This window comes from Colias croceus, chromosome 19 (genome assembly GCF_905220415.1).
Source record: "Colias croceus chromosome 19, ilColCroc2.1".
NCBI classification, from domain to species: domain Eukaryota; kingdom Metazoa; phylum Arthropoda; class Insecta; order Lepidoptera; family Pieridae; genus Colias; species Colias croceus.
This window is the reverse complement of record NC_059555.1, coordinates 577,087-594,407: the sequence shown is the minus strand read 5'-3', so window position 1 is coordinate 594,407 and position 17,321 is coordinate 577,087. Positions and strand designations below refer to the sequence as shown.

The 17,321-nt window shown below is 33.6% G+C and overlaps 1 protein-coding gene across 1 annotated transcript; it reads left to right on the top strand.

The window, feature by feature from the left end:
* Positions 1-8,959: 8,959 nt before the first annotated feature.
* Positions 8,960-14,345, top strand: LOC123700138 (gustatory receptor for sugar taste 43a-like). Its single transcript, XM_045647270.1, has 10 exons — positions 8,960-9,040; positions 9,515-9,629; positions 9,983-10,176; positions 10,393-10,540; positions 10,894-11,049; positions 11,438-11,581; positions 12,117-12,302; positions 12,509-12,618; positions 12,971-13,132; positions 14,219-14,345. The coding sequence occupies exons 1-10, from the start codon at positions 8,999-9,001 to the stop codon at positions 14,279-14,281; spliced, it is 1,320 nt and encodes a 439-aa protein (XP_045503226.1). The 5' UTR covers positions 8,960-8,998; the 3' UTR covers positions 14,282-14,345.
* Positions 14,346-17,321: the final 2,976 nt, after the last annotated feature.

Here is a 17,321-nt window from a genome sequence, read left to right as displayed (position 1 = left end):
ACTTTCGCATTTATAATATTATAGTAGGGGTAGGATAGGATATAATATTAGTAGGATATAAGTACGCAGATAATTTGATGAAATTGACAGTGCGTAAAATTGTAGAGTTGAGTTTTTGCCACGTTATGGCAAAGGCAATGCCACATACACGTGACAGAGGCCACGAGTAAAAGCTTGTATTAATTAATTATTATTGTTTCTTAAATAATTAACACTATTGAGAAATAGTTGAGATTATAGTTATAGTCGAGCCAATATAATAGGCAACATTTGACGTCTATCAATTTTATCTTCGAAGAGAGGTAACCTGCTTAAAAACATCGATTGAAGTGTATTAATCGATACGGATTTGAAACATTTGTCAATCGAATTTATTAATTTATGATGATTTTTATTCACAAGTAATCAATGCATTCGATTCTAGATGTCAGATTTCGATTTTTAGAGTAACGTCTCTAGTATTTAAAAAGAAAAAAGGTTCATTGACACAAAATTGTAGCGACGTCAGTTCTTCAATTCAGAAATTGATTATTATGTTTAGGATGGTTTATCAGTAAAATGAAATCTTAAAATTACTTGTATCGGTCATTATTATTATAAATATGTAATCGTAATTGAAATAAGTTAAGCAAATGTGCAGTTCTAACAAAACGAAATATCATGTTATTCTATGTCGTCGTTACTAGGTTACGTTGTTGAATTTTGTTGAACTGTCAAATGTTGCCTATTAAAATGGCTCTACTATAGTAACTTCATTTTTCGAAAGTTGATTAAAATTTTTCTGCATTTTTCGTTAAACGAACTATTTATATATCTTGAAAACAAAGACATATTCCTTAGAAATTCGAATCTATAAATAACCTAAACTAACAACAACAGTTCATATTCTGCTAATATCTCGTGTTGATGTTGTGTTTACGCAAGTCGATACTAATGCAGGGTGTTGAAAAACTCCATAGATATTGAACCCATACCCATCTAGTTCCTATAATTATTTTTACTCATCCAGACTGAAATCTATCTATGCTAATTTTATAACCTCTAGGTACAGCATTTTTTGTGAAAGAGAATATAATTATCCATAACTATAAACATTTAACTAGCTAACCGCCCGCGGCGTCGCCCGCTTTGTCTAAAACCTAATCTATAATATAAAAATGAATCCCACCAAAAACATAAATGTAAAATTTGGAGCCGAGTTCAATCGTTGACTTAATTTGCCAAAAAAAGGAATGAGATCTAAATGTGTGCCAAGTTCTGCAGACAGTCCAGAAATTTATTTACAAAGATGTATTAAGTTCTTAGGTTGACTGAAAACTCAATTGTTTTATTTTCCCTTAGAGAACAATGTTTATTCCAAAATATAACTTTTTAAATTTGAATAATATAATTATTTTCACAAAGCAAACAACTAATGACCTATTGAACCCCATAATTTGATGAGGCTAGTTTTTAGAACCTCACAAAATATAAACAGTACCTATGTAAAACTAGCCTCATCAAATTATGGGGTTCAATAGGTCATTAGTTGTTTGCTTTGTGAAAATAATTATATTATTCAAATTTAAAAAGTTATATTTTGGAATAAACATTGTTCTCTAAGGGAAAATAAAACAATTGAGTTTTCAGTCAACCTAAGAACTTAATACATCTTTGTAAATAAATTTCTGGACTGTCTGCAGAACTTGGCACACATTTAGATCTCATTCCTTTTTTTGGCAAATTAAGTCAACGATTGAACTCGGCTCCAAATTTTACATTTATGTTTTTGGTGGGATATCATTACTTTTTGTACAGAAAATTACTCTGCAAATTTGATTTACTTTATGAATATGATACTTTTTATATACGATTTTTTTATTTTTTCTTGCGGTTTCTCTGTATGGTTTTTTTAGTATTATTTTATATATTTTCTTATATTTTATGAATATCAGCGCACATTGCCCCGTCATTATCTGCAATTTTTTAAACTCGTTTCCTGTTTAAAAGATTACTTACATGATTTTCTAAACATCCAGCGTGAATTTGTACACACACTATTACCAAGATGCAAAGATCGTTGTAGAAGAATCGTCGCCTTACTCCATGACGTTACGGTATTGCCATGACGCGATCTTAAAATTTTACTCTAAACGCGCCTAAAGATGTTTCACTCATATTAATATTACGCAAATTAAATCATTTCGACCTTCGACGAAGCCTTCTTCCATTACACCATTTATGGTAATTATTTTTGCATGCTTGTATTGGCTGAACATGTTTGTGCTTTATTAATATAATTGTATCACCATTCACCATTGAATACCATGTTTAAAGTAAAATAAAGATTTTATTTATTTATTTACACTGAAATTAAAACTAAACTAAACAGTAAACACTCATAAATAAAGAATAAATATCTAAATGTGAATATGTAAAATTATTTATTATTTTTAACTGTATGAGCAATATTTTTATTACAATTTTATTTTATTTTACGTTTAATAACAGTTTTGAATAAAGAAATCATGCAATCGAAGTAATCTGCCCTAGCGATACTAGCGCGAGTGAGTGTGATGTCAGAGGCGCTTCGAATCTACAGATCAAGAAGCTTATATCTTATACACTGGAGATTTCGGTATGAACATTTGACGTGTAACAATAAAATTGTTGTGTTTTATCACTTTCACACCTAACTTGGTATTGCCACTGTTAATACGAAGTTTTCCCAAGGCTACTATGTATGCCGTAATATTCTGTGCAAAAGGTTAGTTTTTGTACATGAGTTTGTTGATAAATTGCCAACAACGTCATTCAGAAGCATTGTTGGATGAGACAATTATTATTTCTGCTAAATAAAATAAGTATCGGACCAATTATTAAAAAGCGATACTCCCTGATTATGGGTAGTTACCATAATAAAATTGTAGCAACTCTCACTTTGACAATATGGCATAAGTGTCAAAAAAATTGCGTCGCTTCGAATATTTAAGTTAATATTGTTGCGTATTTAATAAATATTTTCCGAATATAAATAATGTATTGCATTGTGAAAAATTGCAGAAGTGTTTGGACACCAAATTCTGGCATAGAATTTCACAGGCAAGTGTAAATTTACGTTATTTACAATATTCCTCAATACTGCTGCATTTACCTGTTTAGAATCATTTCAATGGCAAAAATTGTAAAATTTTGCATCATTTTAGAAAGCAGTCATGTTAAATTTGTTATTTTCCTAATTATACTTTATCATTTTTCAACAAGTTTTCAATAAACAAAATTAACAAGTAAGGTAACCATGATGACGAGTTTTTATGGATAGTGAAGAGAATATATTGTAATAACAATATTATGATGAAATTTAAAACACCATTTTCAAGATTTTTACTAGTAATGAAACAACACTCGACATCGGTATTGCACTCACATGGTGTTCTAAGATTGTTCGTTTTTACATTGAAATTTATACTTTTTTAACTTACCTCATATTTTTTGTTTTAGGTATTTCAGCTTTCCAAAAAGGAAAATAAAAAGAAATATATACGTGCCCATCAAGGGTAAAATTACTGAGGATTACGACCCAGAAAAAAATACCTTTTGAAAAATAAACTTTGTTGTGCAAGGCGTTTATTATAAACAGTTTTTCTTTGATGATTTTGGCTTGAAATTGACCCGTCGCAGCAACGCGTTTAAAAAGAAAGAAGAAAGATCTGAGTAGCTTACAATTTGGTAAACAGCATCTGATGCAAAACACAACTTTCCTCTATTTACAAAGGATGTTAATGCTATATATCGGTTCATATCCAGGCTTTGTAGCCAAGAGTTATTTAAAACTATCATTCTATACCAATTAAAATTGTATGTACCTATAAAGTATAGCCAGTAATATTATAATATAATTAATACTGTTAAAAATATATGTCGTTATTATTTATAGACCATGATTTTTAGTTTTTTCTATTTCGAAAAATCCCAGTGTGGTCACCCACAGAAAGAGACAAAAAACAACACTGACGTCATTCAAGGTTATATTTTCTTGTGACAAGTCAATGGTCATAGTGCAATCTCCAGTGTATTAGATGTAAGCTTCTTGCTACAGATGTTTCGTCCTAAAATATGGAAACTTCAATAATCTATATCTCAGTCATTTATTGATGGATTTCAAAATTTTTTTCGGCCACTGATTAGTTTTGATCTATTTTTTAAGACTAGTAAGGTGAATATACTATTTTCTATTTTTTTAAACTTTTCCATTTTTCCATACAAACAAAATTAATGTCATTGAAAAAAAAATTAAATACAGATAAATTCAGTATTTTCTGATTTTTTCCTTTGTACACTCACTATTACCTAGCTGATTACAAAATTTGAACTTTCTAGGTCATCTGGAAGTGGGTTAGGTTTTGTATATGTCTATAAGTCAGTCAGTCTTAAAAATTGCGATTTTTGGATATTAATATCTACGCAACTGTTTAATCTGTATTTATGAAATTTAAGCTTCTTGTTTATCTTGAGGTCCTCTTGATATGTACCAAATTTGGTTTATTTAACTTAAATAGTTTTCGAGTTATAAGGGGGTGAAAAGTGGCTCGAAATGGTTCGTGTAAATATACACACGGCAGCTGCTCGCCAGTTCTCTTCGCTTGAACTCGGCTTGACACGCTGCCGCGTGTCTAGATCGCAAAATGTGTTGGTAAGCGCATAACTCGAGAACAACTGAACCGATTTCGTTAATTCTTTTTTTATTACATTTCTTGAAGTATGAGGATGGTTCTTATGGAGAGAAAACGTAAAAATGTACCACGGTCGAAGCCGGGGCGGACCGCTAGTAAATTATAAATTCTTCCTTCCTCTTGAATGAATCTATCTATTAAAAAAAACCGCATCAAAATCCGTAGCGCAGTTTTAAAGATTTAAGCATACAAAGGGACACAGGGACATAGGGACAGAGAAAGTGACTTTGTTTTATACTATGTAGTGATTAAAAAAAGCAATATACAATACAATGACCATACGTCATTGTATTGTATATTGCTTTATCCCGCGGCTTCCCTCGTATAGTACACTAATAAAAATAGTTTATGTCCGAATCTAGACTGTGATCTCTGTACCAAATTTCATATCTACATATCCGATCAGTTGTTTTTGAGTGAAAGAGTAATAAATGCATTTTACAATTTTTTATGTTTGTTATTTATGTAGGGTTAAAATACATTAAAATGATACCTTTAAGTCTTAATAGTCTGTTTATAGCATAATCAAATGGGTAACGTATTATTATTCGCACGTATTGTAAATCATGAAATGTATTCAATGTTCACAGTTGCATACCTATAAGTTTTATTACAAAGTTCAATCAGTGTAGTATAAACATATTTTAAAAACGCTACAAATTCAAATATTCCATGGTAGTTATTTCTGATGATTCAAAGAAACTAACAAATTGAAAACCTCTCCATTTTTAGATTAAACAGGAATTACAATTATAAATTTAATTCTATTATATAAAAATAAGTCGGGGTTTCCTTCCTGACGCTATATAACTCCAGATTGCACGAACCGATTTCCACAGTTTTGCATTCGTTGAAAAGGTCTCGGGCTCCGTGAGGTTTATAGCAAAGAATAGGTGTCTCTGGTGGCGAAACGGAGTTCGCCCGGTTTGCTAGTTTTCATATAAATATTTTGAAAATTTTTTTGGACGTTTTAAATGACTTATTTATGTTTTCATTACGTGTGCACCCTGTAATTCCTAAAGGTATGATTATATATTATTTAATATTTAAATCTCCATATCTCTTTATCTATACTAATATTATAAAGAGGAAAAGTTTGTAATTATGTATGTATGTATGGTTTTCTCGCATAAACCTCTCAACCGATTTTGATGAAATTTGGCACAGACAATCTTTAGACCCTGAGAAAGAACATAGGCTACCTTTTATTGCGAAATATGTACCACAGGCGAAGCCGGGGTGGACCGCTAGTACCTATATAAAATTCTCATGTTAGTATATTAGTTACCGTACTCCTCCGAAACGATTAGATAACGTTTGCAGGGAAAGTAAGTATTAAAAAATAACATTCTAAAAAAAACATTGTAGAATACACATTAATATAATAAGATTGCATTTTTACTAAATGTAATTTAAATATTTTCTCGCATTATATTATATATAGTGTATCATCAATCATCATATAAAAATCATTAGTTACTTATAATTTTTTTGAACCCAAAATATCAAAAAATCGTGTAAACTAATGAGCATCAAATCCAATTGTCACAGATCTAAATCGCTCCATGAATGATATGTAAATATAATTAAATTAAATATGTACTTAATTCATTTTTAATGGCGGCCGCACCTTGTTTACAGAAACGTCAGATTTCAGTTGATTTAACGTACAAAGAAATGTTTTATTTTGCTACATTTTTTACCTTTCTGCGTCATTCGAAACATGAAACCAAACATAAAACCTAGTCGTTGCCCGCGAATGCGTCTAATTGTAGAAATCTATTATTTCTTACATAAAAGTAGATTGTAGTATTTTTCAAGAGCTGTTTGTTAGTAAGAAACTCGATATAATACAAGTACCTAGAGATCATTTGATAGAAAGCAAACGACAGACTAAAAAAACATGGGTCTCATTTTGTTAAGAAAAAAAAAATACCAATTTTTTTATTTCAAAGACCTTTAAACGGATTTAAACGCGATTTATTCGTAATCGTTTCAAATGTTGCTATTTTTACAATATTTACATAATTTATCATTTCGTTTATAAAAGGCTCTCAAAAACCATACTAGTACATATTATTTACATCACTAGAATATATAAAACAAATTCATTCTGGCTGTCTGTCCGTCTCTATGTATGCTAAAATCTTTAAAGCTACGCAACGGATTTTGATGCGTATTTTTAATGAGTAATTCTTGAGGAAGATTTTAGTATATTATTGTAGGGAAACTTCTTTATCGGGGTCGGAAAAAAATTTAGTGTAACATTTTTTAGTTACGCGTGACATTTTTTCGTTACGCGCCATCTTTTTCTTATCCCTACCACGCGTGCGACTATTTCTGTAAAGGTGCATATAGTAAATTTTTTTTTTGAAAAATAAGGTCATGAAGAAGTTTTACTTCTTACGTGTACACACACATTTTTTTTAAAGTTTTAGACAAAGCGGGCGGAAAGCTAGTGTATAGATTAATTTAAGGGTTAACGTATCAAATGAACACTATAAACGTTCGTGTTTGCGCTCATCATGTATTCAATCACGACATGTATTTGATGTTATCGTGAAATAAAAATCACTGTAAAGACATAATCAATAAAAACTAGATTTATTTTGAGTTAGATTTTAACTTGATAAAATACGAAAATGTACGAAATGCTTAAAAACCAGACAGTTCTTTGGCATCGTTTTTGTGAGTTGGTGTCGTAAAATAATTTTTATAGTATACAGTTCAAAAAAAGAGCGTGTCAGCACACATGTCAGAACTGAGAAGTGAAACTTTTTTGGCAAGATTCAAAGATACCTACCAAATTCGTCGCCTTACTCCATGACGTGACGGTATTGCCATGACGTGTTCTTGAAATTTTACTCTCAACGCGCCTAAAGAGTTTCACTTCAAAAATATCTATAATAGTATTAGTATAGATTAAAAGTAAATAAAACTTTCTGTAGATTGCAACAGGTGAAAGCAATATAACATCGATCAATTTTACAACTTTATAGAAGTTTAATTGGAGGGGATAATATATTAAACGATACATCATAATCGTTTATTGGTTTGTTTATACTGGTTTATACCTACGTACTTATATCAACTGAGACTTGCGGCTTTGTTCACGTGTGTCGTGTTTATTAGTTAGGCTGGTTGCAGAGCTTGACCGACCGTCAGTGCGTACCGTCGGTCCTGACAATACGCATCAACAATAACGCTGGTTGCAGAGCGTGACCGACCGTCAGTGCGTACCGTTGGTCCTGACGATACGCATCAACAATTGTATGACTTTACACTAATGCGCATGACAATACGCGTGCGTATGGTCGGTCTAGCTATGAAAGGTTTTATGAATTTCCATACATATGACAAGCGCGACTGACGTACGCACTGACGGTCGGTCAAGCTCTGCAACCAGCCTAATTGTATGACTATGACACTAATGCGCATGACAATACGCGTGCGTATGGTCGGTCTAGCTATGAAAGGTTTTATGAATTTCCATACATATGACAAGCGCGACTGACGTACGCACTGACGGTCGGTCAAGCTCTGCAACCAGCCTTATATTCTTATAAAATTTCCAAATAAATAATCTATACTTATAATATTATAAAGAATGTGTGTTTGAACACGCTAATCTCAGGAACTACTGGTCCGATTTGAAAAATTCTTTCGGTGTTAGATTGCCCATTTATAGAGAAAGGCTATTGCTATATTATATCATCACGCTAAGACCAACGGGAGCGGAAAAATACGGGTGAAACCGCGGAGCACTATAAAAGTTCCAAGTAAATAATGCTTATGTCCTTCTTTAGATAAATGCTGGCAGATTCGATCCTATTTTTTCTGGAGACCAAAAAATGTTTTTTTACATACCTTCTATCCTTTTAATCCGATAGTGTTTCCTACGAATTTATCTGATACTAGCTTCCGCCCACGACTTTGTACGTGCATCCCCGTTTTTCCCCGTTCCCGCAAGAATTTCGGGAAATCCTTTCTTAGGGGACGCCTACGTTATGACATCTACCTGCATGCCAAATTTCAGCCCGATACGTCCAGTGGTTTGGGCTGTGCGTTGATAGATCACTATATCAGTCACCTTTGAGTTTTATATATATAGATTGGAAATCGAAACAAGGAAAGAAATAAAGATTAAAGAAAATACATTTACTTGTACCGATACACATTCTATTAGTATACAACACTTACATACGTATTGGTTTCTAGGTGCTGAAGAAGTAGATGGTGATACGTCACCACCAGTTGGTGAATCTGAGTTTGCTGAAGACAATGTGATGAACTGCATCGTTGGAGGAGCTCATGCTTTTATACTCAGGGTATGTACTGATTATATTTTTAACTTGTAACTTGTAGTATTTTCTTAGTGACAATATTTTTAACTTGTAACTTGTAGTATTTTCTTAATCGCGTAGTCGTCCATCTAGTTTGAATATTGTTTGCTTTAGATCGAATAATTTTCATAATTCGTTTTTACAGTAATAATATGTGTAGGTACGTGCTGAAATATTGAGATGACTCACAGAATATTTAAGAAAATTGCTTTTCAAATCAAAATCGGTTCAGGGGTTTAGGCGTGAAGAAGAGATAGACTGACAGACAAAGATCAATCAATCAATCAATAATTTTATCATCCAAAATAATATGATACATATACAATATAAGAACTCAATGAACAATGTAAGAAGAAAGATACTTTCGCATTTAATTTTGTAATATTAGTAGGGATAGATATATATTAATAAGAAGACATTAATAATAAAATAATTATATTTACAATAAATACTATTTAGGTGTCTAGTTTCTTCGGTCTGGCGCCGCTTCGCTTCGAGCCTCGAGGAAATGGCTTCACGGTCAGGATATCAAATGGGATGTGCATCTACAGCTATATACTGGTGACTGTACTAGGTGAGTTTTGTCTATTTATTTTTCATAAAATTATCGTAACATTTTTCGGTTCCCAATGACTCATTATGTTATGAAATGATGTTATGTATAAATTCAAAGACACCTACATTGTTTAATAAGAATTGTGGGGTAGGTACCTAAAATGATTTATTAGTTAAATAGTTCATCTAGTTCTATGCTCAGCCAGTGGTCCCTTGTTCAGGAGACTTTTAATAAATTGTATTAGCAAATCAAAGATCTACTAACTTCTTAATGCGACGTTAGAAACTTCTCCATCATGTAGTGCATAGAAGGTATATCATATAAACTGTGTAGCTCAGTAGGCGAATTAAATAATCAATTAAGTATTCTAGTAATATTCACGATATGTGGTCTCTGCGCGGAGATCAACGTCGGTTTGGAGCTGTCAGTGCGCATGTCCTCTCGCATGTCGCAGTTTGTGTCAACTTGTGACGTGCTCGTGGTGGCCGTGACTGCGGGGGCTGGCGTGTACCAGGCGCCCAGGAGGATGAGGAGCATGATCAGCTTTATGGATAGTGTGGCTGCTGTGAGTATTATTCCATTTTGGTAGGTTAGTTTAGTGCACTCCCTTGTACAAATTGTACCTTTTATTTTGGCAACGCGGCAAGACGAAAACACAGAAAATCCCCTTTTGCAACATGGTACTGGACTACTGGACACGATTGGATCTGCTATTTTACTCCTTACGATAAGGGTATCTATAATCATAATCCATCCTCGTGTAGTTCAATTGTTACAACAGGTGGATGAAAGCATAGGAGCGCAGTACTCCAAAGCCACGGAGCGCAAGCTTTGCGCCTTGCTGCTGGCCATTTTGATTTTCTTCACACTGCTCGTTGCTGATGACTTCTGCTTCTATGCGCTGCAAGCCAGAAAACTGGATAGACAATGTGAGTGGAATATTTTTTTTGCAGATACAGATTTTTGTTCAATATTGTGCTGTAGATAAAATACTAAGTGATGTGAATTTTTGTGGTACCAAATACAATTTTACTTACTGTAATAAAATGTTTAGTTAATAAATGTTATGATTTTGAAAGCAGATTCAATCGCCAAAGCAACATAGAAAAACCCACCAAGTCAAAGCAGCTCTTTACAAATTAATTAAATCATCATTAGGTGATTCCACTTTTACAAGATGCGAATTATAATCTATCATTTATCTCTATCAAATCTTTATTGTTTATTAACCAATGTAAGTTTCTCTTTTTCTTAATTGACCACTATACTCTGACCTTCCCAGGGGACGTAGTGACCAACTACATAGGGTTCTACCTGCTCTGGTACGTGGTGATCGTCCTGGAGCTTCAGTTCGCGTTCACCGCGCTGTCGGTTCGCGCACGTTTCCAAGCGGTAAACGATGCGTTAGCGCTCACGGCGAAGCATATTAATTTACCTGGTTGGTATTCTTTATTAATACAAGGGTATTAGTAGTTATTATATTTAACATACCAAACCTTTTAACGACATAATAATATAGATTCAATTCAATTTTTAGAAGGGTGGCAATTTTGTATAAAGAAATTGTTTGAATTAAAAAGTTCATTAGGCTGCAACCAGAAATTTTTATTTTGATGACTCTTACTTAAAATGTATTTATTATAAATTTTCAGGATATGATAACTTTTAAAATTTTAAGTTAACATCAAGAAAAGCGTAGAATGGTCGACTTTTTTAATATATACTTTTCTCTGTTCTCTTTTAAGAGTCAGATGCAGTGAATCCATTAAAATTTTGCAATACAATTTATTAATAAAATCAATTAACAATACAAAATTATTTTTCAGTTGAAAAAATCCAAGAACAATCGCCACTAAACATATTTGCAATACGCGTTGCGCCTGAGTCGCGTCGAGCCCACAATCTGAGTTTACTGGTCGACTGTTTACCGCTCACTGCTAAAGGACATGAAGTTATTATACGGAAAGGAGGTATTTTTTGGCCGGTTGCAGAGCTTCACCGACCATCAGTGCGTACGTCAGTCGCGCTTGTCATATGTATGGAAATTCATAAAACCGTTCATAGCTAGACTGACCATACGCACGCGTATTTCCATACATATGACAAGCGCGATTGACGTACGCACTGATGGTCGGTGAAGCTCTGCAACCAGCCTTATACTTACATTTTATTATAATACAAACTTATGTTTCCAGTCAACTTCAATAAAAGAGGAGGTTATCAATTCAACTTTTTTTTTGTATGTCACCTTTCGACTGGGTGAACCGATTTTGATGTATTTTTTCAATTTAAAAGATAGTACTAATTCCGGTTTGTCTTGTTTAGATTTTGTCCATTTCTGACTGAATATTGGAAAATTTTGAACCACTCTAAAATCAATGCTGAAGTCTAAACACAAATTTGAATCAACATTTTGTATCTTTTTTCTTTATCTGTATCACGACTGCGTATTTAACTAATGATTTTCCATATTTTTACTTAAGTACAAAAAATTTATTCTTCCAGTAAATGGTGAAGCAAAACTCGTAGTAGGACCATGTGAAGCGATACGCCGGCTCGCCCTCCTTCATGGAGCATTATGTGAAGTTGTGCACAGAATAGAACACAGCTATGGCCTTCCTCTTGTTATCATCCTTATATCTACGCTGCTGCACTTGATTGTGACACCGTACTTCTTTATTATGGAGATCAGTAAGTAGTACATTGCTTGATATAACCGTCACATATTTTTCGGAGAACATGCGCCTATGAGGCTATGAAAACAGTTAGTAAGGCAAAAATTTTATAGTAACAATTAGGTAAATAAGCATAAATTAATGGTAATTTATAAGAAACTTCTACATTTTTATTTATGAAAAGAGATTATTATTTAAAGTTTATCTTGTTTTTCTTTTCAGTAATATCAACGCATCGAATCCACTTCTTGGTACTACAATTTCTCTGGTGTGCGACGCACGTGTTGAGAATGTTTGTTGTAGTGGAGCCCTGTCATTATACTATCACTGAGGTATTTATAGTGTGTAGATAGACCCTTATTAAGATTAATGTGATAATTAATAACTTGTTGAAATTTTTCAAGAAAATTCTCTAAAGAAACTGCTTTCAGATCCTGTAGTAAATAATAATTTAAGCTTAATTTTTAAAGTAGATATTAAAAATTCTTCTCAATATTAATTCTAATTACAATGTTAATGTTGAAGTTGTAAACTGAATTCATCAAGGTAGATTTTATAATTGCTTAAAAAATTATTATCAAATGTAAAAATGGAGACAATATACAGTCGTGTCAGACATTATAACACCATTGCCATAACACAAACCGGCAAATATAACTAGCTCTTTAATTTATTATTTACCAGGGCAAAAGAACAGAAGAGCTGGTGTGTCGTCTGATGCGGGCTACACCGTCCACGGGCACGCTTCCATCACGATTGGATCTCTTCGCGCGACAGCTGATGCTGCAGTCTGTGTGCTACTCGCCCATGGGATTGTGTACTTTGGGACGACCGCTTGTCGCTTCTGTGAGCCTAGTCATTTTACATTTGATCACCCAATAATGAGGCGGACAGTTTTCGATCTAGGGATAGAACCACTTCCCTATGATGGCCCTATATCTATTTTCATTTTCACTTTTATTTTCATTCTCATTGTTACTCTCTCACTCTCACTCTCTCACTCTCATTCTCACTCTCCCGTTCACGCTCACTCTCATTTTAATTTTCATGCGTTAAATTATTAAATGGCTTGGATAGTTCATAGTTTATAATCTCGCTAGTTATAACACGGTGATACATGCTTATCTTTACAATAATCACTACATAGTATAAAACAAAGTCGCTTTCTCTGTCCCTATGTCCCTAATAGTAGGGGAGCCCAGGATGCTAAATGTGGATTTACTCGAGCGTCACGGGAACCTATTAGAATTGGTAGATTAGACCATAGCGAGAAAAAAAGGTCCTATAATGTTTTCACTTTTAGCGGTCGGGAAGGGTTTTTTGATTTTTTTTTAATTTAAAAAAGAAAAAAATTGGCTTGGAAATACTCAAGCGCGTTAGATATTGATATTTTGCATGCTCCAGGACGTCACTGAAAAATAGTATACGTTAATCTGACGATTTAAGTGGCGATTTAATCGCTATGAAGAAAGGGTAAAAAATTAAAGTAATATTATTCGAGCGCGTCAGATTAATATATGGGGGGTTAATTACAATATAAGAAGTCCCCATTTCGCTAATCTGACGATTCGAGCTCAACCTTAGGGAATTATGGATTATTCAAATTTTCCAGCGGGGCCCCTGAGCGCACCCACCAACCATAACTGCTCATATTGACTAGAGGTACTAATGAATAGCTAAGGTACCGTCCCTTATAGTAATCTGACGCGCTCGAGTAAATCCCAAAATCCCCTCTTGGGCTCCCCTACTATAATCCCTATGACCATTTGCATGCTTAAATCTTTAAAACTACGCAACGGATTTCGATGCGGTTTAATAGATAGAGTGATTCAAGAGGAAGGTTTTAGTATATAATTTATTAGGTTTTAGACAAAGCGGGCGAAGCCGCGGGCGGTAAGCTAGTATGATAATAATATCAAACGTTTCTTTCAGGTATTTGGTGCGGTCACAACCTACTTGGTTATATTGATACAATTCCAGAGATACGACTCGTAAGCTCTCACCTAACGGCGACAACCTAGTCTAAAACTTATATTTTTTACTATTATATTAATGCATAATAATTATAAGATACAGAAAATATTTGTATTTCGGTTTGTTAGGACATATATTAGATGGCGATTTAGCTTGTAAGTATTTTTAGGGTTCCGTAGCCAAAATGGCAAAAACGGAACCCTTATAGTTTCGTCATGTCCGTCTGTCCGTCTGTCCGTCTGTCCGTCTGTCACAGCCGATTTACTCGGAAACTATAAGTACTACAGTGATGAAATTTGATGGGAATATGTGTTGTATGAACCGCTACAAAAATATGACACTAAATAGTAAAATAAAAACCGGCCAAGTGCGAGTCGGGCTCGCGCACAAAGGGTTCCGTAGCAGCAAATATAATAAACTTATTATGTCAATTTATACACCTGGTGAATGGAGCCTAAACTCTCCCGATATTTTGCCTTGTACTTTTATGTATGAATATTAATATTAATGGCGTATTGCTTGAATAAGCTAATATTTCTCGTAAAAAGTACCTACATTATAAAGATTTTATATCATCGCGGATTTTTAAAGGTGTACAATTATACTGTAGTATATTTTTTGATCTATCTTATAAGGTTCAGCCATCGTTTTCAGTGTAAGCACAATAACTTAACCAAAATTACAGTTAAATCAACCTATCTCAAAAACTATAAGAGATACTTTGATCAAACCAAAAATCGTTGAAAGAGTTAATTAGCATGCATCACCTCTATTTTTTTTAGAATTTTATACCCCGTAGTTATAAAAATAGAGGGGGGGGGACATACTTTTTACGACTTTGAGAGCTGATATCTCAAAAACCGTTCACTTTAAGAAAAATGTTTTTTAGAAAACTTTATATCATTTTAAAAGACCTTTCCATTGATACCCCACACGGGTATGTACATCGAAAAAAAAAATTTCATCCCTCAGTTACATGTATGGGGGGCCCCACCCCCAATTCTTTTTTTTACTATTTAGTGTCATATTTTTGTAGCGGTTCATACAACACATATTCCCATCAAATTTCATCACTGCAGTACTTATAGTTTCCGAGTAAATCGGCTGTGACAGACGGACAGACGGACAGACGGACAGACGGACATGACGAAACTATAAGGGTTCCGTTTTTGCCATTTTGGCTACGGAACCCTAAAAAAGAATTGGGGGTGGGGCCCCCCATACATGTAACTGAGGGATGAAATTTTTTTTTTCGATGTACATACCCGTGTGGGGTATCAATGGAAAGGTCTTTTAAAATGATATAAAGTTTTCTAAAAAACATTTTTCTTAAAGTGAACGGTTTTTGAGATATCAGCTCTCAAAGTCGTAAAAAGTATGTCCCCCCCCCCTCTATTTTTATAACTACGGGGTATAAAATTCTAAAAAAAATAGAGGTGATGCATGCTAATTAACTCTTTCAACGATTTTTGGTTTGATCAAAGTATCTCTTATAGTTTTTGAGATAGGTTGATTTAACTGTAATTTTGGTTAAGTTATTGTGCTTACACTGAAAACGATGGCTGAACCTTATAAGATAGATCAAAAAATATACTACAGTATAATTGTACACCTTTAAAAATCCGCGATGATATAAAATCTTTATAATGTAGGTACTTTTTACGAGAAATATTAGCTTATTCAAGCAATACGCCATTAATATTAATATTCATACATAAAAGTACAAGGCAAAATATCGGGAGAGTTTAGGCTCCATTCACCAGGTGTATAAATTGACATAATAAGTTTATTATATTTGCTGCTACGGAACCCTTTGTGCGCGAGCCCGACTCGCACTTGGCCGGTTTTTATTATTAAACATGTAAAAAAATGGCGACCCACTATTACAAGTGTTTGAATATAAATAATAATAGAATTAGAAATATTTATGAAACGATGTTAAATATCACTTAATTAGCTATAGGTATCTAATCATTTTGAAAATTTATAGACAAATAATGTATGCAGGTAATGTAAAGTATTAAGGCCTATTCAAACTTAGTATATCTAATATTAATAGAGACTAATCGTGTACCGATCGGGATACCGCACCGCACGACGGTAGCGGAAACCGCTTTAGTTTGAATAGGCCTTTGAGCCGGTTGCTGAGCTTCACCGACCATCAGTGTGTACATCAGTCGCGCTTGTCATATGTATGGAAATTCATAAAACCGTTCATAGCACAGGTTCATAGCTAGACCGACCATACGCACGCGTATTTCCATACATTTGACAAGCGAGACTGACGTACGCAGTACGCACTGATGGTCGGTGAAGCTCTGCAACCGGCCTTATACTTGATTGTGAATGTATTATATATTCTATGTAAAATTAGCGTAATAACAAGACCCGGCACCAGGACCCTGTATGTTGTCCACGAAGCAGATATTGAAATAAGAGTCACTAGCTGCGCCCTGCGGTTTAATCCACGTGGCTTCGCTCTTACCATGATGATATATTATAGCCTTCCTGAACAAATGGGCTATGGTATTTTTGAAATCTTACCAGTAGTTCCTGAGATTTTCGCGTGCAAACAAACAAACTCTACAGCTTTATAATATTATAAAGTGAGTGAGTAATATACGTAAAATTAAATAATAAGTAAGATTATCAAAAATTTATAAATAGTACCTAATGTTTGTTAATGTGTGTGAATTTGTGTAGAGGTTGTAAATAAATTGTATTACATAATATTATTTTTATTGGTTTTTTATTGATTCCACTGTCAAACTAACCTACAATGATCAAAGAAAAAAAATACTAAATATTCAATATGTATAATTTGATTGTATTACATAAATTTTTAAAGAATAAAAAAATTCGAACATGAGGCGGGATTCGTACCCACGCGACGTCTTCTGCCCTACCGGGGCGACCTTGGGGCGACGCTTGATCATTCGTGACTTAGCCACCCGTGATGCCATGTGATCCTAGTGAATTTTATATATAGGTACTTTAACATTTTTCTTAAAGACTGATTTATATAATTTGCATGCTATCTATGGCATTTGAATGCTATAAA